The sequence below is a fragment of the Oncorhynchus kisutch genome, linkage group LG5 (genome assembly GCF_002021735.2).
Source record: "Oncorhynchus kisutch isolate 150728-3 linkage group LG5, Okis_V2, whole genome shotgun sequence".
In the NCBI taxonomy this organism is placed as follows: Eukaryota; Metazoa; Chordata; class Actinopteri; order Salmoniformes; family Salmonidae; genus Oncorhynchus; species Oncorhynchus kisutch.
The window spans coordinates 24,453,075-24,475,315 of NC_034178.2; the positions used below are offsets into that span (position 1 = coordinate 24,453,075).

Here is a 22,241-nt window from a genome sequence, read left to right on the forward strand (position 1 = left end):
AGCTCCCAGCTGTGCCCTGGACACCATATGTGAATTGATTGCAGCCCATCTATCTTCAGAGTTTGTTCTGCTAGGTGACCTAAACTGGGATATGTTTAAACACCCCGCCAGTCCTACAATCTAAGCTAGATGCCCTCAATCTCACACAAATGATCAAGGAACCCACCAGGCACAACCCTAAATCCGTAAACATGGGCACCCTCATAGATATTATCCTGACCAAGTTGCCCTCCAAATACACCTCTGCTGTTTTCAATCAGGATCTCAGCGATCACTGCCTCATTGCCTGCATCGGTTATGGGTCCACGGTCAAACGACCACCCCTCATCACTGTCAAATGCTCCCTAAAACACTTCTGCGAACAGGCCTTTCAAATCGACCTGGCCCAGGTATCCTGGAAGGATATTGACCTCATCCCGTCAGTAGAGGATGCCTAATTGTAAAAAATAATAATAATAATGTAGAACTAAGAACAGATATAGCCCTTGGTTCAATCCAGACCTGACTGCCCTCTACCAGCACAAAAACATCCTGTGGCGGACTGCACTAGCATCGAATAGTCCCCACGATATGCAACTTTTCAGGGAAGTCAGGAACCAATACACACAGTCAGTTAGGAAACAGAAATTTGCTTCCTCAGCTCTAACTCCAAAATGTTCAGGGACACTGTAAAGTCCATGGAGAATAAGAGACCCTCCTCCCAGCTGCCCACTGTGATGAGGCTAGGAAATACTTTTGCCACCGATAAGTCCACGATAATCGAGAATTTCAAAAAGCCTTTCTCTACGGCTGGCCGTGCTTTCCTCCTGGCTACCCCAAACCTGGCCAACAGCTCCACACCCCCCGCAGCTACATGCCCAAGCCTCCCCAGCTTCTCCTTCACCCAAATCTAGATAGCAGATGTTCTGAAAAAGCTACAAAATCCTGCCCGTACAAATCAGCTGAACTAGACAATCTGGAACCTCTCTTTCTACAATTATCCGCCGCCATTGTTGCGACCACTATTACTAGTCTGTTCAACCTCTCTTTCGTATCGTCTGAGATTCCTAAAGATTGGAAAGCTGCCGCAGTCATCCACCTCTTCAAAGGGGGTGATATTCTAGACCCAAATGGTTACAGACCTACAGTATATCCATCCTGCCCTGCGTTTCCAAAGTCTTCGAAAGCCAAGTTAACAAACAGATCACTGACCATTTCAAATCCCAGCGTACCTTCTCCGCTGTGCAATCTGGTTTCCGAGCTGGTCACGTGTGCACCTCAGCCACGCTCAAGGTACTAAACGATATCATAACCACCATCGATAAAAGACAGTACTGTGCAGCCGTCTTCATCGACCTGGCCAAGGCTTTTGACTCTGTCAATCACCGAATTCTTATCGGCAGACTCAACAGCCTTGGTTTCTCAAATGACTTCCCTGCCTGCTTCACCAACTACTTCTCAGATAGAGTTCAGTGTGTCAAATTATTTCTCTATATATATCAATGATGTCGCTCTTGCTGCGGGTGATTCATTGATCCACTTCCACGCAGATAACACCATTCTGTATACCTTCTTTGGACACTGTGTTAACTAACCTCCAAACAAGCTTCAATGCCATACACCACTCCTTCCGTGGCCTCCAACTGCTCTTCAACGCTAGTAAAACTAGATGCATGATATTCAACCGACCGCTGCCCGCACCGGCCCGCCCGACTAGCATCGCTACTCTGGACGGTTCTGACCTAGAATACAGTGGGGCAAAAAAGTATTTAGTCAGCCACCAATTGTGCAAGTTCTCCCACTTAAAAAGAGGAGAGAGGCCTGTAATTTTCATCATAGGTACACTTCAACTATGACAGAGGGGAAAAAATCCAGAAAATCACATTGTAGGATTTTAAATGTATTTATTTGCAAATTATGGTAGAAAATATAGTATTACAGGCCTCTCTCATCTTTTTAAGTGGGAGAACATGCACAATTGGTGGCTGACTAAATACTTTTTTGCCCCACTGTATGTGGACAACTATAAATAGCTAGGTGTCTGGCTAGACTGTAAACTCTCATTCCAGACTCATATTAAGCATCTCCAATCCAATCCTATTTCGCAACAAAGCCTATTTCACTCACGCTGCCAAACATACCCTCGTAAAACTGACCATCCTACCGATCCTCGACTTCGGCGAAGACATTTACAAAATAGCCTCCAACACTTTACTCAGCAAACTGGATGGAGTCTCTCACAGGGCCATCCGTTTTGTCACCAAAGCCCCATATACCACCCACCACTGCGACCTGTAAGCTCTCGTCGGCTGGCCCTCGCTACATATTCATCGCCAGACCCACTGGCTCCAGGTCATCTATAAGTCTTTGCTAGGAAAAGCTCCACCTTATCTCAGCTCACTGGTCACCATAACAACACACACCCATAACACGCGCTCCAGCAGGTATATGTCACTGGTCATCCCCAAAGACAACACCTCCTTTGGCCACCTTTCGTTCCAGTTCTCTGCTGCCAATGACTGTAACGAATTGCAATAATCGCTGAAGTTGGAGACCTATATCTCCCTCACTAGCTGTAATTATCAGCTATCTGAGCAGCTCACTGATCACTGCAGCTGTACACAGCCCATCTGTAAATAGCACATCCAACTACCTACCTCATCCCCTTATTGTTTTTATTTACTTTTTTTGCTCTTTTACACACCAGTATTTATACTTGCATATCATCATCTGCACATCTATCACTCCAGTGCTAATTTGCTAAATTGTAATTACTTCGCTACTATGGCCTATTTATTGCCTTACCTCCGTACTCCTTTTGCACACACTGTTTATAGATTTTTTTTATATTGTTATTGACTGTACTTTTGTTTATCCCATGTGTTATTTTTTTTTGTCACACTGCTTTGCTTTATCTTGGCACGGTCGCAGTTGTAAATGAGAACGGCGCCGACAGAGATGGCCGCCTCGCTTCGCGTTCCTAGGAAACTATGCAGTTTTTTGTTTTTTTACGTGTTATTTCTTACATTAGTACCCCAGGTCATCTTAGGTTTCATTACATACAGTCGAGAAGAACTACTGAATATAAGATCAGCGTCAACTCACCATCAGTACGACCAAGAATATGTTTTTCGCGACGCGGATCCTGTGTTCTGCCTTACAAACAGTACAACGGAGCGGATCCTATGCAGCGACCCAAAAAAACGACTCCGAAAGAGAGGGAAACGAGGCGGTCTTCTGGTCAGACTCCGGAGACGGGCACACCGTGCACCACTCCCTAGCATTCTTCTTGCCAATGTCCAGTCTCTTGACAACAAGGTTGATGAAATCCGAGCAAGGGTAGCATTCCAGAGGGACATCAGAGACTGTAACGTTCTTTGCTTCACGGAAACGTGGCTCACCGGAGAGACGCTATCTGAAGTGGTGCAGCCAACGGGTTTCTCCACGCATCGCGCCGACAGAAACAAACATCTTTCTGGTAAGAAGAGGGGTGGGGGCGTATGCCTTATGGCCAACGTGACATGGTGTGATGAAAGAAACATACAGGAACTCAAATCCTTCTGTTCACCTGATTTAGAATTCCTCACAATCAAATGTAGACCGCATTATCTACCAAGAGAATTCTCTTCGATTATAATCACAGCCGTATATATCCCCCCCCAAGCAGACACATCGATGGCTCTGAACGAACTTTATTTAACTCTCTGCAAACTGGAAACGATTTATCCGGAGGCTGCATTCATTGTAGCTGGGGATTTTAACAAGGCTAATCTGAAAACAAGACTCCCTAAATTTTATCAGCATATCGATTGCGCAACCAGGGGTGGAAAGACCTTGGACCATTGTTACTCTAACTTCCGCGACGCATATTAGGCCCTGCCCCGCCCCCCTTTCGGAAAAGCTGACCACGACTCCATTTTGTTGATCCCTGCCTACAGACAGAAACTAAAACAAGAGGCTCCCATGCTGAGGTCTGTCCAACGCTGGTCCGACCAAGCTGACTCCACACTCCAAGACTGCTTCCATCACGTGGACTGGGAGATGTTTCGTATTGCGTCAGATAACAACATTGACGAATACGCTGATTCGGTGTGCGAGTTCATTAGAACGTGCGTTGAAGATGTCGTTCCCATAGCAACGATTAAAACATTCCCTAACCAGAAACCGTGGATTGATGGCAGCATTCGTGTGAAACTGAAAGCGCGAACCACTGCTTTTAATCAGGGCAAGGTGTCTGGTAACATGACCGAATACAAACAGTGCAGCTATTCCCTCCGCAAGGCTATCAAACAAGCTAAGCGCCAGTACAGAGACAAAGTAGAATCTCAATTCAACGGCTCAGACACAAGAGGCATGTGGCAGGGTCTACAGTCAATCACGGACTACAGGAAGAAATCCAGCCCAGTCACGGACCAGGATGTCTTGCTCCCAGGCAGACTAAATAACTTTTTTGCCCGCTTTGAGGACAATACTGTGCCACTGACACGGCCTGCAACGAAAACATGCGGTCTCTCCTTCACTGCAGCCGAGGTGAGTAAGACATTTAAACGTGTTAACCCTCGCAAGGCTGCAGGCCCAGACGGCATCCCCAGCCGCGCCCTCAGAGCATGCGCAGACCAGCTGGCCGGTGTGTTTACGGACATATTCAATCAATCCCTATACCAGTCTGCTGTTCCCACATGCTTCAAGAGGGTCACCATTGCTCCTGTTCCCAAGAAAGCTAAGGTAACTGAGCTAAACGACTACCGCCCCGTAGCACTCACATCCGTCATCATGAAGTGCTTTGAGAGACTAGTCAAGGACCATATCACCTCCACCCTACCTGACACCCTAGACCCACTCCAATTTGCTTACCGCCCAAATAGGTCCACAGACGATGCAATCTCAACCACACTGCACACTGCCCTAACCCATCTGGACAAGAGGAATACCTATGTGAGAATGCTGTTCATCGACTACAGCTCGGCATTCAACACCATAGTACCCTCCAAGCTCGTCATCAAGCTCGAGACCCTGGGTCTCGACCCCGCCCTGTGCAACTGGGTACTGGACTTCCTGACGGGCCGCCCCCAGGTGGTGAGGGTAGGCAACAACATCTCCTCCCCGCTGATCCTCAACACTGGGGCCACACAAGGGTGCGTTCTGAGCCCTCTCCTGTACTCCCTGTTTACCCACGACTGCGTGGCCACGCACGCCTCCAACTCAATCATCAAGTTTGCGGACGACACAACAGTGGTAGGCTTGATTACCAACAACGACGAGACGGCCTACAGGGAGGAGGTGAGGGCCCTCGGAGTGTGGTGTCAGGAAAATAACCTCACACTCAACGTCAACAAAACTAAGGAGATGATTGTGGACTTCAGGAAACAGCAGAGGGAACACCCCCCTATCCACATCGATGGAACAGTAGTGGAGAGGGTAGCAAGTTTTAAGTTCCTTGGCATACACATCACAGACTGAACTGAATTGGTCCACTCACACAGACAGCATCGTGAAGAAGGCGCAGCAGCGCCTCTTCAACCTCAGGAGGCTGAAGAAATTCGGCTTGTCACCAAAAGCACTCACAAACTTCTACAGATGCACAATCGAGAGCATCCTGGCGGGCTGTATCACCGCCTGGTATGGCAACTGCACCGCCCTCAACCGTAAGGCTCTCCAGAGGGTAGTGAGGTCTGCACAACGCATCACCGGGGGCAAACTACCTGCCCTCCAGGACACCTACACCACCCGATGCTACAGGAAGGCCATAAAGATCATCAAGAACATCAACCACCCGAGCCACTGCCTGTTCACCCCGCTGTCATCCAGAAGGCGAGGTCAGTACAGGTGCATCAAAGCTGGGACCGAGAGACTGAAAAACAGCTTCTATCTCAAGGCCATCAGACTGTTAAACAGCCACCACTAACATTGAGTGGCTGCTGCCAACACACTGTCAATGACACTGACTCAACTCCAGCCATTAATAATGGGAATTGATGGGAAATGATGTAAATATATCACTAGCCACTTTAAACAATGCTACCTTATATAATGTTACTTACCCTACATTATTCATCTCATATGCATACGTATATACTGTACTCTATATCATCGACTGCATCCTTATGTAATACATGTATCACTAGCCACTTTAACTATGCCACTTTGTTTACATACTCATCTCATATGTTATACTGTACTCGATATCATCTACTGTATCTTGCCTATGCTGCTCTGTACCATCACTCATTCATATATCCTTATGTACATATTCTTTATAATAAAATTTGATTTGATTTGAACTTGTTCTGAACTGGCCTACATGGTTAAATAAAGGTGAAATTAATACAAATAATAAAGTAAAGAGGAAGTAGAATCCCTTACTTCCGTTGTTTATATGTGCCCATAGCAACGTTCGAAAATGAGAGGGATACTTAATCCGTACAGTAGGTGGCGGCATCCACCACTAACATATGTTTGTGGACCTCCGTAATACCATAGACGAAGATTCGTTTGCTGCTTGTTTATTCCGTTGGTGATAGCTATATAACGGAGTAATAACGTGTCCACACGGTCTATTTCAAAGACCGTTGGCAGATTTTTTTCGTTCTTGTCTACTCATCCACAACCGGTCTCGTCATTGCGTCCTCACAAATGGCTGATCCTAAATACGCCAACTTGCCTGGAATTGTAAGTGGCTTGTTAGCTTGCTTGCTATTCACATTGTCGCGTTGTTAGTAGGTAAGCACAAGTGTTTATAAGATGTTTGATGAATGCTAGTAAATTACTAGCTAAACTCTAATCAAAACCACAGAGCCCCGGCAGCTAGTTAACTATTTAACGAGTTATCCAAACGTTTGCTAGCTAGCATTGGTTTGCCACACCAATATAGCATTGGTTTGCCACGCCTGATATGATAAATAAAATAAAAAAAGCCTGATATGATAACGTTATCGTACTAGCTAGTGACCTAAGCTAACGGTAGCTAGTCAGTGTCAGACTCCTGGTTAACTTCTTACATGCATTGACCGTTAAATAACAGGCATGTCTACAACTCATCACATTTCTAAACGTAGTCTTTGGACGGCTAACTAGCTATTAGTCAGCCTAACAAAACATGCAGCAGCTAGCTAATCCAGTGGTGTGATTGAATGTTGGCCAGCCAAAGCTAACTTGGTAGTTAGCGAAATTTGCTTTTGGTGGTTCCAGTCATTGGGTGGGTGGTTCACGATGTAAAACTGATGACTACAGTCAGTACAGGGAACTAATTTGGCACTTCATCTCTTTTTATTCCTGATATTTGCAATAGTGACTTGACAGAAGTAGGCTTACATATCCTGAGCTATGTAACGTTAGGCATTAAAAAAAAACACACAAACAGAAATGTACAATTACATAAACCTAACAGTCAATTTGTTAAATACTTTTGTGGTGCGTATTGCTTTTTTTGTTTTTACATTTACTGATCATTTCAAAATAATATTTCAATTCTATCTTAAATAATGTGAAGAGGGGTTTGTTCTCTGCCCACTTCATTTTATGGAAAAGAATCTTCCATGAAAGATAAACAAATGAACAATGAATGTTAAATCAGGGTCCATATCATTTGGATCAAAAATAAAACATAATATCAGAGTCTTTCAAATTAACATTAATAGTTGTTTCTTTTAAAATAAAATATTCTAACTCACACAAATCTTCTGACATTAGAGCAGTCCCAAAATAAATGGTCAAGAGTCTCTGGGTCACAATCACAAAATACACATTTGTTATCAATAGCTATGTATATCAATAGCTCTGTGTATAATAAAGGTCTTTACAGCGTAGATTCTATGAATGAGTTTGTATGATACTTCTTTCACCTTTATTAGATGTACAATATTTACCAGATAACAATGCAACTTTGTTCCATTTCACTTGTCCTAGGGCTGCATTCCAGTACATTTTAGCAGAGGGAATAGTAACATATTGATATAGTTTCCTTATATACATGTTATTACATTTATAGTTTAAAATGTAAATTCCTTCTAACTGTATTGAGGCTACAAAATCCTCAACAGTTGCACTTGGAGTATTGTTATATTCTCCTAAAAGAAGAAAGCACCTTTAGGGATGGCTCTAACAACAATTTGATACTCCTCAGGAGTGAATGTAACATTGTGTGTTCTAATAAATTCTGGATAATCATATAGTTGTCCATCATTATTCAATAATTGTTTAACCCAAATAATGTTGTTGTCAAACCAGTTTTGGAAAAACAAAGACTTGTTTTTGTATTTTATGTCTTTATTATTCCAGATTGTATACCTATGAGGGGAATATTTGTGTTTGTACATGAGGTTCCAAGTTAGAAGTACTTGTTTATGAAAGTTTGCAAGCTTAATAGGGATTTGACCCATATCTGCATTTAAAATAATATTAAATTAGGGATGATATTCCAAATGCAATCCTTATTTCTTAAATAGTTTTGTATCCATTTAATCTTAAATATTATATTGGAGGTTTTAAAATCCAGAACATTCAAACCTCCCTCACCTTGGGTGCTACAAACGTTAGGCATTTAGCTGCTGAAACTGAATTGGAAATGCAAATGAACAAACTATATATATCGATATCATGTTTGTAATGGCTTTCCCAAAATGGATTTTTTTTTTTTTGTGACAATTCAAATTGAAATACAAAAAAGATATTGAATTATCATTTTCATGATAGAGTATGCATAATGCCTACCAATTTGAATAATACATAGAAAAGTGTGTTTATTTCATTTCCATGCCATGGTACTAACCAGTACAACACTGACACATTTAAAAACTAAATGTAAATGCTGAATTGACATCATTACTCATGTTTGCCATTACGTTTCCTTGTGACAGCATGAATTGTGACAAAAAGAAAATGGCAAGTTACAATAATTTTCCATTCCGCGTGGTTTAAAGGGATACTATAGGATTTTATATTCTACTTCCCCAGAGTCCGATGAGCTCATGAATACCACTGACACACAATCAGTTAACCGCTACTCTAACATTGAAATATAGTATATACACCCTTGTCCCCACCATTCCACAGACAGGATCCTGTGAACCATCTGTATATGTCCTTAAAAACACATAAAACTGATTTTTATCTATATTTCTCTCCTGCCCTCAATCATGTATACATCTACACTTGGTTTAGGAAACTCCCCCGAGGCCATATTCTACCACCTTCTGCCCGATTGTCCACCCGTATGTCCTCTGCTTACCAACTACTTGCTCCCAGCATTCCCCAGTTGCCGTATCCTTCTGAACCCCCTTTCAACCTCGCCCAGTACGCTAATGCAAGTTTGTCCTGCCTTATCCTCCGTTGCAGTATCCACAGGGAGGCGAACTAGTGTCACCTTTTTGGGCCCTGCTAGGTGGATAAAAAATAAATACAAAATTCTAGTGATTAAGGCTGGATCCCTTCTTGAAATGCAGTTTTTAACTGTGTACTTATTAAACCCCAAATAATATGATTTACATTATCAGTCTTTTTGTGTAAAATAAAGTGGTTAATGTGATCCTAACTCATAGCAACAACAAAAAAAGTGTTACCTAGACTTTACTACAAATTACACTCAAGTCCACAGAATAAAGAATACATTAATATTGCAGTTAGTGTTGATAGCCTTTATAATAAGATGCTTGTGACCACACACATTTAAATATTGCACTTGGGGGGAAAAAACCCATCTTAAAGTAGAAATAGAATTAAACAATTTTTTTCTCTATTATAGTGACCACTATAGTAGACAATGATCAAGTGCACAAGAATACATGTGCAAAAATAATGTTCACTGATTAAAACATGTAATAATCCCCCTGTTATAGTACAGTGGGGCAAAAAAGTATTTAGTCAGCCACCAATTGTGCAAGTTCTCCCACTTAAAAAGATGAGAGAGGCCTGTAATTTTCATCATAGGTACACTTCAACTATGACAGACAAAATGAGAAAAAAGAAAAAAAAATCCAGAAAATCACATTGTAGGATTTTTTAATGAATTTATTTGCAAATTATGGTGCAAAATAAGTATTTGGTCAATAACAAAAGTTTATCTCAATACTTTGTTATATACCCTTTGTTGGCAATGACAGAGGTCAAACGTTTTCTGTAAGTCTTCACAAGGTTTTCACACACTGTTGCTGGTATTTTGGCCCATTCCTCCATGCAGATCTCCTCTAGAGCAGTGATGTTTTTAGGCTGTTGCTGGGCAACACGGACTTTCAACTCCCTCCAAAGATTTTCTATGGGTTGAGATCTGGAGACTGGCTAGGCCACTCCAGGACCTTGAAATGCTTCTTACGAAGCCACTCCTTTGTTGCCCGGGCGGTGTGTTTGGGATCATTGTCATGCTGAAAGACCCATCCACGTTTCATCTTCAATGCCCTTGCTGATGGAAGGAGGTTTTCACTCAAAATCTCACGATACATGGCCCCATTCATTCTTTCCTTTACACGGATCAGTCGTCCTGGTCCCTTTGCAGAAAAACACCCCCAAAGCATGATGTTTCCACCCCCATGCTTCACAGTAGGTATGGTGTTCTTTGGATGCAACTCAGCATTCTTTGTCCTCCAAACACGACGAGCTGATTTTTTTACCAAAAAGTTTGGTTTTGGTTTCATCTGACCATATGACATTCTCCCAATATTCTTCTGGATCATCCAAATGCTCTCTAGCAAACTTCAGACGGGCCTGGACATGTATTGGCTTAAGCAGGGGGACATGTCTGGCACTGCAGGATTTGAGTCCCTGGCGGCGTAGTGTGTTACTGATGGTAGGCTTTGTTACTTTAGTCCCAGCTCTCTGCAGGTCATTCACTAGGTCCCCCCGTGTGGTTCTGGCATTTTTGCCCACCGTTCTTATGATCATTTTGACCCCACGGGGTGAGATCTTGCGTGGAGCCCCAGATCGAGGGAGATTATCAGTGGTCTTGTATGTCTTCCATTTCCTAATAATTGCTCCCACAGTTGATTTCTTCAAACCAAGCTGCTTACCTATTGCAGATTCAGTCTTCCCAGCCTGGTACAGGTCTATAATTTTGTTTCTGGTGTCCGTTGACAGCTCTTTGGTCTTGGCCATAGTTGAGTGTGAAGTGTGACTGTTTGAGGTTGTGGACAGGTGTCTTTTATACTGATAACAAGTTCAAACAGGTGCCATTAATACAGGTAAAGAGTGGAGGACAGAGGAGCCTCTTAAATAAGAAGTTACACGTCTGTGAGAGCCAGAAATCTTGCTTGTTTGTAGGTGACCAAATACTTATTTTGCACCATAATTTGCAAATAAATTCATAAAAAAATCCTACAATGTGATTTTCAGGATTTTTTTCCCTCATTTTGTCTGTCATAGTTGAAGTGTACCTATGATGAAAATTACAGGCCTCTCTCATCTTTTTAAGTGGGAGAACTTGCACAATTGGTGGCTGACTAAATACTTTTTTGCCCCAATGTATATACTGCAATGCATTTTTTTTTATCATCACCCCATAAACTCTTCTGCAGTAAGATCTCGTACTCCTCTGCAGCTGCCACCTACACTCATTAAAAACCCACTACCCCATTCCACTACTTTGACCCCACCTGCTCCTGCACCATGCCAACGACCTGGGAGGACGGGACATCATCCCTCAACACACGCTGTAACTCTTCTGAAGTCAAATCTCATATACCCATATACGTCTCTGCAGCTGCCACCACAATATCTATTCACTGTGATTTACATTCCATTTCTGTGGTACAGTTGATATCTATTGCTATGAACGCTAAGAAGCCAACCTTACTGAAGCATAACTCAATCGTTTCCCTATCCCTCTGTGCTGGCACGAATCTACTACATCTCTGGGATCCTCTCTGGATCCCTGACACTTGACCCATCCTCCTCCACTTTCTTCACTGCCTCAGCAAAGGTCACCTGCTCTATTCTGACTGGCCACATCAACCTGCCTCTCTCGCGCTGGACACTTCCGATCCCCAGCTACATGAGCAACCCTACAGTTGACACGCACAACTTTATCCACCGAAACGACACAATCCTCTGTCCCATGCCCTCCTGCACACTTCCCACATCTTGGAATCGCTTGGAATCTCCCTCCTACAACATGACCATAAAGTTGCACATGAAACAGCGCAGTGGATTCTGCACAAAAGTCCAAAAAGGATATCTAAAATATCCTAACAGAACTTTATATGGTAGAGACTCAACTCAAAAGGTCTGACAAGGACTCCTCTGTTTCACCTCGCTCCCCACCGGTTCTACGTCGCACCAACCAGAGGGCGTCACAAACACCAGGAATTTTCAACTTCAATTGCTCCACCTCCACACTTAACTCTACCACAGAAATCATTCCTTTCAATGGTGCCCTGTTCCTAAGAGCAAAGCAAGAAATAGATCTTGACCCAAGTTGTGTGACATGGAGCGCTGGCTCCCTCTGGTCAGAAGAAACACAAACAAATATCACAAATCCACTATTACCTTCACTGATTCAACTGCCCCCAACTCCTTTCTCACCCATGCTAAAACCACAAGTGGATCATCCAAAAGGCAAGGGTCCACTTTCTCTGAAAATGTCACTCCGACTGGTCCAGATTGTTATTTATCATGTCTGACGCCATTCTTCCTCAACATACATCTTCATACTACACTCAGTTTTTCTTCTTCCTCGCTGTCTATAATCACATCTATCCGTTCACCACTCTCAATCATCCGCTGCATTGCTTGCAGAGCACACACTGATGGTGTTTCTTCAAAACCCAACTTCAGTTTCTTAGCCCATTTTACAAGTCTGGCTATCTCGGACCTCTCCGTGCTTCCTTCACCTTCCAAACATTTACCACGCCGCGGCTCTCCAAACTGGCGGTTGTTGCCGGGACAGCCCGTAACTCTACCATCCCTCCCCTAATTGGAGAAACCTAATGGACAACAACACTTAGCATGTATAAGCTGGCAGTAGATGCCTATTATACATTTTATGGACACAGTACATTTTACATTTAGTTATTTTTTGTTTGTTTTTTGTCCCATAGTTCAGCTACCCTCAACCCCTCCCTTCTATCTCTGAAGACTATCCCGTTTTGATTTCTATTTGACATATATATTTTTAAACTGAAAGTGACCGTTGCTAGCAAGCACAGGCAACCTAACCTCTCTTCCACCTCACGTTACCGAAACCCCACCCACAGTTTTTGACAATCAACACAGGTCGAAAACGGTAACACAAATGAGGGAACTAAATAGCAAATTAAGCATTGTGAATGATTGATAATTTAGAATTTTGACAGTCTTAAACCACAGAGTATGGAAAATCATTGTCAATTGACAATTATTTATATTTTGTCACAGTTTATGCTATCACAACAAGGAAACTAAATGGCAACTCGACTTCATCTCGGGCCTAACACCCGTGCCAATACCCTCCAAACACCGGCTTCTTGGCCTTTATCACTTAATCAGAACACAAGTAGCTAGCTATGTTAATGTAATATTGATTGATTGAATGATTTTGTATTCGTAGGCGTCCAACGAGCCAGATGTATATGAGACCAGCGAGCTGCCAGAAGATGACCAGGCACAGTTTGAGTCGGTGAGTGAAAGTTGGAGGAGAGAGGAAAAAGGGATTGTGGAGAGCGAAAGGAAGAGTTTCGACCCCCAAATACAGTTTTGCAATCATCTGTTGTGGCGTAGCAGCATGACTTCCTCTATGATAACCACTGCATGATACAGAGTGGTTGGTTGTTTAGTTGATTGATTAGCATCTCTGTATCATCATGCTGGCTCATGGATCAAGTCTGCTGTAGAACATACTTAAATGTCGTTTGACTCCCACTACAACCTAATAGTGGTTTCCCTCCCGTATCCCAAACCCTACCCCTCCCTCCACGTGTCTTGTTGTTGCCTCCTCTCCCCACCCACCCCTCCTGGAAGGCTAGTTTGTACAAGTAAGAGGTTATTTCTGTCTCAGTGCAGTTAACGGCATGTGTTGTAAATCCTTCATGTCCCCTTTTTCTTCCCCTCTTCAAATTGGGTGGAAATTGAGAATAGCCTACTTACCTGACGACGTAATGTGTCCCATTGCTCTGTATCAATTCTGTTTTATATTTTAAAAAATGTTGTAATGTGCACTTGGCCAAATGGTTTATCACTTTTGTAGGGAGTGGTGTTTTTCATTTGATTAGTATTCATGCAAGACATTTAGTAGGCCTAATAACCCTCCGTTTTCACCTCGACATAGAATTGTAGCACGTCAGAGGATATTGAATCTAAGATGTTTCTGTTATTGTGTGTGCTGATAAGAGATCTGCTAATGTATTTGTTTTAACATCCCTTTCGCCCATTCATAACAGTGTACATGTTAACAGAAGTTTAGTAACTAAAGATTGTTACGAACTACATTGCTTATCAAACACTAGGTGTGATACTGCAACACACTCTGAAACCATTCAGAATGTCAATTGCAGATATGCATTAGCCTACTTTTAATATCTGAAGACCATCAGGATTTCATCATACCCACACAGTTTCTTAATGGACTCGGTTGAGTTTATTTACTTCATGGCGCTAAACCTATTTTCTTTCTAACCATCTCGTCTTTGACTTAGGGGCTCAGAAATTGCTTTTCCCTCCTGACAATCCCCTCCTTCCACTGACTACATGATGCTAACAATACCAAGTACAGGATTAGAGGCTTCAGTAAATAGTGAGGGGCTCAGGGCATATGTTGCCTACACACAGGATATCAGTCATATATTCAGTGTGTGTGTGTACTGTATGATTTGTGATGTCAACAGTCTAACCAATGCTGCTAATGTATCACAGTAACCACAGCGCAGGCCGAGAGAGAGAGAGAGAGAGAGGACGGTCAGCCTAGCTCAGAACACTGTTCTCTTTCTTGGCAGTGACAGGCTGGCTGCTACTGTTGTGCGTGGCATGTGATAACCACATTAATCTGTGTTTCTTTCTCTTTTCTACTCTTCCCCCTGTGGTCTTCCTCTCTCTCTAACTCTCCTTGGGAACCCAAGGAGCTGGTAAGATCCTCAGTGACTGACTGACTTTACCCCTCCCTCCCTCCCTCCCTCCCTCCCTCCCTCCCTCCCTCCCTCCCTCCCTCCCTCCCTCCCTCCCTCCCTCCCTCCCTCCCTCCCTCCCTCCCTCCCTCCCTCCCTCCCTCCCTCCCTCCCTCCCTCCCTCCCTCCCTCCCTCCCTCCCTCCCTCCCTCCCTCCCTCCTTCCTAACATCTACTTGTCAGTCTTTTGCATGCATCTCTGTACTGTGTGTGTCTGTTTTTACTGTCTGTATTAGTGGTGATTAATCCCATGAGCCCCTTTGATGTGAGCTGATCATTTGAACCTTAGACACATTGATGACTTTATACTCAACCTAGTGCACAATTGCCTGAGGCTCCAGAATGATGCTCTTCGAGTTTGATTAGTCGTAGGTTCCCGGAACAACTAATGATAGGAGTCTGACTCTTCCAATGAGTAGATGCATGTCACGGATGGATTTATTAACAGGTAATAGCTGATCTCATAGAAGTCATGCAGAGATGAAAGACCAAAGCCACAGGAGAAACTCTGAATACCAAATAAGCTAAAGGCTGAAACTAAAACCAAACTCTACCATATGATGTGCTGTGGGTTTCATGCTACTGTATTCTTTGCTCCCCCCTACCATTTTCCTAAGGTTTTAAGCCCCATAGCTTCCATCAGTCAGCTGTGCATGCGGTTCATTTTCATGTAGAGCAGTCGTTCTTGGATACCCCAGAGTCAATGTTAATTTTCCATCCACATTCTCTTCACACCCTCTTACACAATTAGTTGTTCCGTTTCATTGGTCAATAAAGAGCTTGTTTAATTAGTGCGGAAATCCCGCTAGCGGGATCAAATTCGACAACATCCGGTGAAATCGGAGCGCGCCAAATTCAAAATACAAAATCGTAATATTAAACATTCTTGAAAATGCAGGTGTCTTACATAATTTAAAAGCTTAACTTCTTGTTAATCCAGCCGCTTTGTCAGATTTCAAAAAGGCTTTACGGCGAAAGCATACCATGCGATTATCTGAGGACTGCGCCCCACACACAAAAGCATTAGAAACATTTTCCAAACCAGCACAGATGACACAAAAGTCAGAAATAGCGATAAAATAAATCACTTACCTTTGAAGATCTTCCTCTGTTTGCAATCCCAAGGGTCCCAGCTACACATCAAATGGCCGTTTTGTTCGATAAAGTCCATCTTTATGTCCCAAAAAAGTCAGTTTAGTTGGCGCGCTTGATTCAGTAATACACCTGTTTCCCTCGTTCAAAATGCATACAAAGGAATCCCAAAAGTTACCATTAAACTTTGTCCAAACAAGTCAAACAATGTTTCTAATCAATCCTCAGTTACCCTAATATGTAAATAAACAATCAAATTTAAGACGGAGAATAGTATGTTCATTACCGGAGATAAATAACGAAGTGAGCACCCTCATCCACGCGTGCTATAATCCTACAGCCAAAATGGGAGCCACCTAGAAAAACTTCAAATTCGAGCTAATTTTTTAAAAAACAAGCAAAAAATCATTCTAAAGACTATTGACATCTAGTGGAAGCCCTAGGAACTGCAATCTGGGAGGTATTCCTTTGATTTCCCCAATAACAAGGATTTGAATGGGCAGACACCTAAAAATAAATAATAATTCTGGATTCTCCTCGGGTTTTTGCCTGCCATATCAGTTATGTTATACTCGCAGACATTATTTTAACAGTTTTTTAGAAACTTCAGAGTGTTTTCTATCCAATTATATGCATGTCCTAGCTTCTGGGCATGAGTAACAAGGAAGTTAACTTTGGACACGTCAGTCATCCGAATTTTTCAATACTGCCCCCGGCCCTCAAGAAGTTAAAGATTGTTGATTGTGGACCCAGTTGAAACCATACATGCCATACTTTCATAACTTTGTGTTCAGGATTAAATTGTTTCTCTTTTCCTGATCAAATCATAAATCAGCCATTTTGGTTTTCCTTCCTGGAGAATAGACTGGTTTCTCCAACTGAATGTGTGTGTGTGTGTGTGTGTGTGTGTGTGTGTGTGGTGTGTGTGGTGTGTGTGTGTGTGTGTGGTGTGTGTGTGTGTGTGTGTGTGTGTGTGTGTGTGTGTGTGTGTGTGTGTGTGTGTGTGTGTGTGTGTGTGTGTGTGTGTGTGTGTGTGTGTGTGTGTGTGTGTGAGAGAGTTGGAGCTGTCGTTGATTGGCATTTCACTGGGGTCCTCTTTTTCAAAACGTGTGAATAAACTCTTCATTGAGCTGTATCTTTGTGACTGGTTTAATGTATTGACTGTTAAAGACTACAGATGACAATTCGTTTTGTGGCTAGAATCTGGTGCATGGGCCCTGTAAAATAAATACATTCTGGAGGCTGGATGTACACATATCTAATGGTTCTGGTTGTACAGATGCATAGGACTAGTTCCCAGATCATATTTAAAGAGTCAGTGTGACAGATGGCCCATGGTTAGAACACTAACAGCAGAAATCCCATCAATCTGTCAATCAACTGGGAATCAATCCTTAAGAATAATTTTGCCCTAGATCCACTCGCATACCTCTCTATTCCCAAACCATGTGTACATATGGTCGAGATTGGCTGGTAAGATTGCGGATTGGAGACGAGAAAGTGAAGAATATGGCTGCATCTCAATAGTATAAAGAGAGCTGAGATGCAGCCTGTGTCTGTTGCGTATTCCTGTGGTGTATCTGACATTACGTTCTCTCTGGGTGCCTCCCTCCATAACAGGAAGAGCTGTGCAGTGACAGTGTGGAGAGGATCGTGGTCAACCCCAATGCAGCTTACGACAAGTTCAAGGACAAACGCGTCAGTACTAAAGGAATCGGTCAGTCTACTACATCCAACAGCTGGATGTCCAGGCATGATATACAGCGCATTCAGACCCCTTGACTTTTTCCACATTTTAAGTTACAGCCTTATTCTAAAATGCATTACATTTGTTTTTGTTCATCTTCAATCTACACACAATACCCCATAATGACAAAGCGAAAACAGTTGTTTTAAATATTTTTTTTGCATAAACAAGTAACCGTTACCTTATTTACATAAGTATTCAGACCCTTTGCTATGAGACTCGAAATTGAGCTCCGGTGCATCCTGTTTCCATTGATCATCCTTGATGTTTCTATAACTTTACCTGCGGTAAATTCAATTGATTGGACATGATTGGAAAGGTACACATCTGTCTAAATAAGGTCCCACAGTTGACGGTGCATAGCAGAGCAAACTCCAAGCCATGAGGTCGAAGGATTTGTCCGTAGAGCTCAGACACAGGATTGTGTCCAGGCACAGATCTGGGGAGGGTACTGCAGCATTGAAGGTCCCCAAGAACACAGTGGCCATCATTCTTCAATGGAAAAAGTTTGGAACCACCAAGACTTTTCATTGAGCTGGCCACACGGCCAAAATAACAATAGAGGGAGAAGGGCCTTGGTCAGGGAAGTGACCAAGAACCCAATGGTCACTCTGACAGAGCTCCAGAGTTCCTCTGTGGAGATGGGAGAAGCTTCTAGAAGGACAACCATCTCTGCAGCACTCCACCAATCAGGCCTTTATGGTAGAATGGCTAGACAGAAGCCAATCCTCAGTAAAAGGCACGTGACAGCCCACTTGAAGTTTGCCAAAAGGCACCTAAAGGACTCTGACCATGTGAAGCAGTATTTTTTGGTCTGATGAAACCAAGATTGAATTATTTTTTGGCCTGAATGGCAAGCGTCTTATCTGGAGGAAACCTGGCACCAATCCCTACGGTGAAACATGGTGGTGGCAGCATCATGCTGTGGGGATGTTTTTCAGCAGCAGGGACTGGGAGACTAGTCAGGATCAAGGGAAAGATGAACGGAGCAAAGTACAGAAAGATCCTTGAAAACCTGTTCCAGAGCGCTCAGGACCTCAGACAGGATCGAAGGTTCACCTTCAAACAGGACAACGACCCTAAGCACTCAGCCAAGACAACGCAGGAGTGGCTTCGGGACAAGTCCTTGAGTGGCCCAGCCAGAGCCCGGACATGAACCAAACCGAACATCTCTAGAGAATCCTGAAAATAGCTGTGCAGCGACGCTCCCCATCCAACCTCACAGAGGTTGAGAGGATCTGCAGAGAAGAAATGGGAGAAACTCCCCAAATACAGGTGTGCCAAGCTTGTAGCGTCATACCCAAGAAGACTCGAGGCTGTAATCGCTGCCAAAGATACTTCAACAAAGTGATGAGTAAAGGGTCTGAATACTTATGTAAATGTGATAATTAAGTTTCCCTCACCACACGACCTGACCTGGAAGAACTTTTCCTGCATATTGTATCTTATTATTGTTATTATTATTATAATATAGTCTATATACAGAGCAGTTAACCTCAGTCACATGATCAGGAAGACTCATGGCTCGCCTAACATGGTCAGGGAAAACTTCTGGCCCTAGACATCAGGCATTTCATGAATTGGTCACAAATCACCTAATATTCTGCTTTCTCCTGTAAATAAATGTGTCTCTTCCAGACTTCTCAGACTGTATCAGTAAGAACAAAAGAGTGGGTTATGAGTCTGGAGAATATGAGATCGTGAGTAGACTCTGGGCCTACATTATTGAATTTCATATTGATCATCTTAGTTATATAAATAACACTTGAATTTCTGTGAAATCAACGGCAAGACCTTTTTACGTTCTAATCGTGTGTTATTTGCTGTCTGTTCAAGTGCTTCACTGTTTTAACTGGTTTTCCTCTCCGTCTCTTCTTTCACTTAATCCCCCTTTTCTCCCTGTCTAGTTGGCGGAGGGCTGTGGGGTGAAGGAAACCCCCCAGCAGAAGTACCAGCGGCTGGTCAATGAGATCCAGGAGCTCAGTCATGAGGTGGAAATCATCCAGGTAGGGCCCAGACACAGTTCCAAGCAACCTGTTTGCTTCCTAGCCCTTACACCCTACCCCCTAGGCCTAGACTATCCAGGTCAGACAGGAAAATCAGGAATCCCTTAAACCATCCTTTATGTACTGTATACACCATTTGACCTAGATCTACCCCAAATCAGTGGTTGCCCTTTTCACATCTGTCTCGCTGTCCCCCAGGCGACCACGAAGGATAGCAGTGCAGAGGAGCGTCTGACCCCAGTAGTCCTAGCCCAGCAAGCTGCCCAGCTCAAACAGCAGCTGGTCTCTGCCCACCTGGACACTCTGCTGGGACCACAGGCACATATCAACCTAGCTGACCCAGACAGAGCACTGGCCAAGTAAGTAAGGGAGGGGAAGGGACTCCCTTCTGGGTCCCAGAAGAGCTCGCCAAGTGAGAGGACAGGGAGGGAAGTAAGGAAGGGATTAAAAATGGTAGCAAATGCAATTTAGTCTCAAATGGTTACATACAGTAGTTGTCAGAAAGGGAGACAATATTACTTAGTCTTAGCAGTCGCTGCTCTTATTAAAGACTTAAAAGGCGTCAGGAAGCCTAGCGTTTAATAGCGTTGGGCCAGTTACCGAACGGTTGCTGTTTTGAATCCCTGAGCCGACTAGGTGAAAAATCTGATGATGTACCCTTGAACAAGGTACTTAAACCCTAATTGCTCCTGTAAGTCACTGCATAGGAGCATCTGCTAAGTGACTCAAATGTAAAAGACTGTCTTCTTATCCCCCTTATGTTTTTTCCTTACCTTCCCTCTCCCTTCTCCACCCTTTTGTTCTCTATTTGTTTCTCTCCACCCCCAGGCGTCTGCTAACCCAGCTGGAGGCAGTGCGGAGCAGTAGGAGGAGTACAGGGGAGGGGAAGGCCTCAGCAGCATCTAAAGCTCCCGATGGTGTGGTGCTCTATGAGCTGCACAGCCGGCCAGAGCAGGAGAAGTTCACAGACGCTGCCAAGGTAAGGGGCCCCGGGGCCATGGCTGGGTGTCTGCCAAATGGTCACCAGTTGCTGTGCATGCGCATGTGAGTGAAGAGAGCTCAATGAGTGTTAGCTTTTGTGTCTGTTGCGCTAGATGGGTTGGTGATGTAATGTTAGGTGTGTGAGGTCTGTTGACTAAATTATTTGTCTTTGTTACATGATTTAGTAGTTAATTTTCCATCTCTCCTGTGTGTAGATGGCAGAGCTGGAGAAGCGGCTTGCAGAGCTGGAGACTGCTGTGGGCTCTGGATCAGACAAACAGAGTCCTCTGAGTGCTGGGGTGCAGGGAGGCAGTCTCATGGTGAGTCTCTTCTGCACTCTTTTTTTTCAGTACTGAACTCCACCCATATTGTCAATCACTGTTAACCCTTTGACTGATTTTGAGACATTCTATCTGTGTGTCATCAATCACTGTTTGGTACTGAGGCAGAATTACTAAATATTATTAAGTTCAACCTACACAACCACAACTTCACTTCGTGGTCATGATTGGAAGCCAATGAATCCCTGTTAACCTTGTGACTGTCTCCCCCCCCCCCCTTCCATCTCCCTCTTTCTCTTCTCCATGCTGTCCCCCCCCCCCCCCCCCCCTCACCCACCCCCCAGGACACCATGGAGCTGCTGCAGGCGCGGGTCAGTGCTCTGGACTCAGCCACTCTGGACCAGATAGAGGCCAGACTGCAGGTTAACACACCTTTACCATTGCATAGGCAAATACAAAACAGATCAGTGTCTGGGGCAACTTCAGCCTACTCCACACTGTGTGTCTTGCCGCTTCTAGTTGTCAGAAGGCCTGGAGGGACCTTGACAACCAACACCATTTGTTGTCGTACTGCAGTACTACACTTATCTACATGTGATGATTTTGTGTTGTCTATGTATAGAGTGTCCTTGGGAAGATGAATGAGATTGCAAAGCACAAGGCAGCCATCGAAGATGCTGATACAAAAAACAAGGTCAGTAACTACCTGGTTTTTATGTCAACTTTTAAAATGTGAACTTTATACCGCATCTTAGGACTATTTCACACAACAAGGAAAAACTATTGGCACAAACTATGCCCTATTGATCAAACCCTGACAATCCACTACTAACCATATAATTATTCCGACTGAATTTTACAGCAACTCGTTCTGCTGTCAGTCAATATTGTTCACACCCGACCGTATCATTATTTGGTCTGCAACTTGTTCCATTAACTATTATTTTATTTATATTATTCCAATAACTGTTATGTTGTCTGTCAGGTGTCTCAGCTGTATGACGTGGTGCAGAAGTGGGACGCCATGGCAACCTCTCTGCCTCAGGTGGTGCAGAGGCTCATGGCTGTCAAAGAGTTGCATGAAGAAGGTAATAACT

The 22,241-nt window shown here is 43.5% G+C and overlaps 1 protein-coding gene across 8 annotated transcripts in view; it reads left to right on the top strand.

The window, feature by feature from the left end:
* The first annotated feature begins 6,439 nt into the window (after nt 1-6,439).
* Nucleotides 6,440-22,241, top strand: part of LOC109890792 (dynactin subunit 2-like) — a 30,500-nt gene continuing 14,698 nt past the window's right edge. For 2 of the 8 annotated variants that reach the window (XM_031824705.1, XM_031824707.1), the window contains exons 1-12: nt 6,443-6,648; nt 13,490-13,558; nt 14,994-14,999; nt 17,750-17,846; nt 19,515-19,576; nt 19,784-19,882; nt 20,081-20,241; nt 20,711-20,861; nt 21,079-21,183; nt 21,489-21,566; nt 21,767-21,838; nt 22,130-22,232. In XM_031824705.1, the coding sequence (XP_031680565.1) occupies nt 6,613-6,648; nt 13,490-13,558; nt 14,994-14,999; nt 17,750-17,846; nt 19,515-19,576; nt 19,784-19,882; nt 20,081-20,241; nt 20,711-20,861; nt 21,079-21,183; nt 21,489-21,566; nt 21,767-21,838; nt 22,130-22,232 (1,039 nt within the window). In that variant the 5' untranslated portion in view covers nt 6,443-6,612. Of the gene's footprint in view, nt 6,700-13,489; nt 13,559-14,993; nt 15,000-17,749; nt 17,847-19,514; nt 19,577-19,783; nt 19,883-20,080; nt 20,242-20,710; nt 20,862-21,078; nt 21,184-21,488; nt 21,567-21,766; nt 21,839-22,129; nt 22,233-22,241 lie in introns of all 8 variants that reach the window. The other 6 variants (XM_031824706.1, XM_031824708.1, XM_031824701.1 and 3 more) reach the window with 5 other exon arrangements.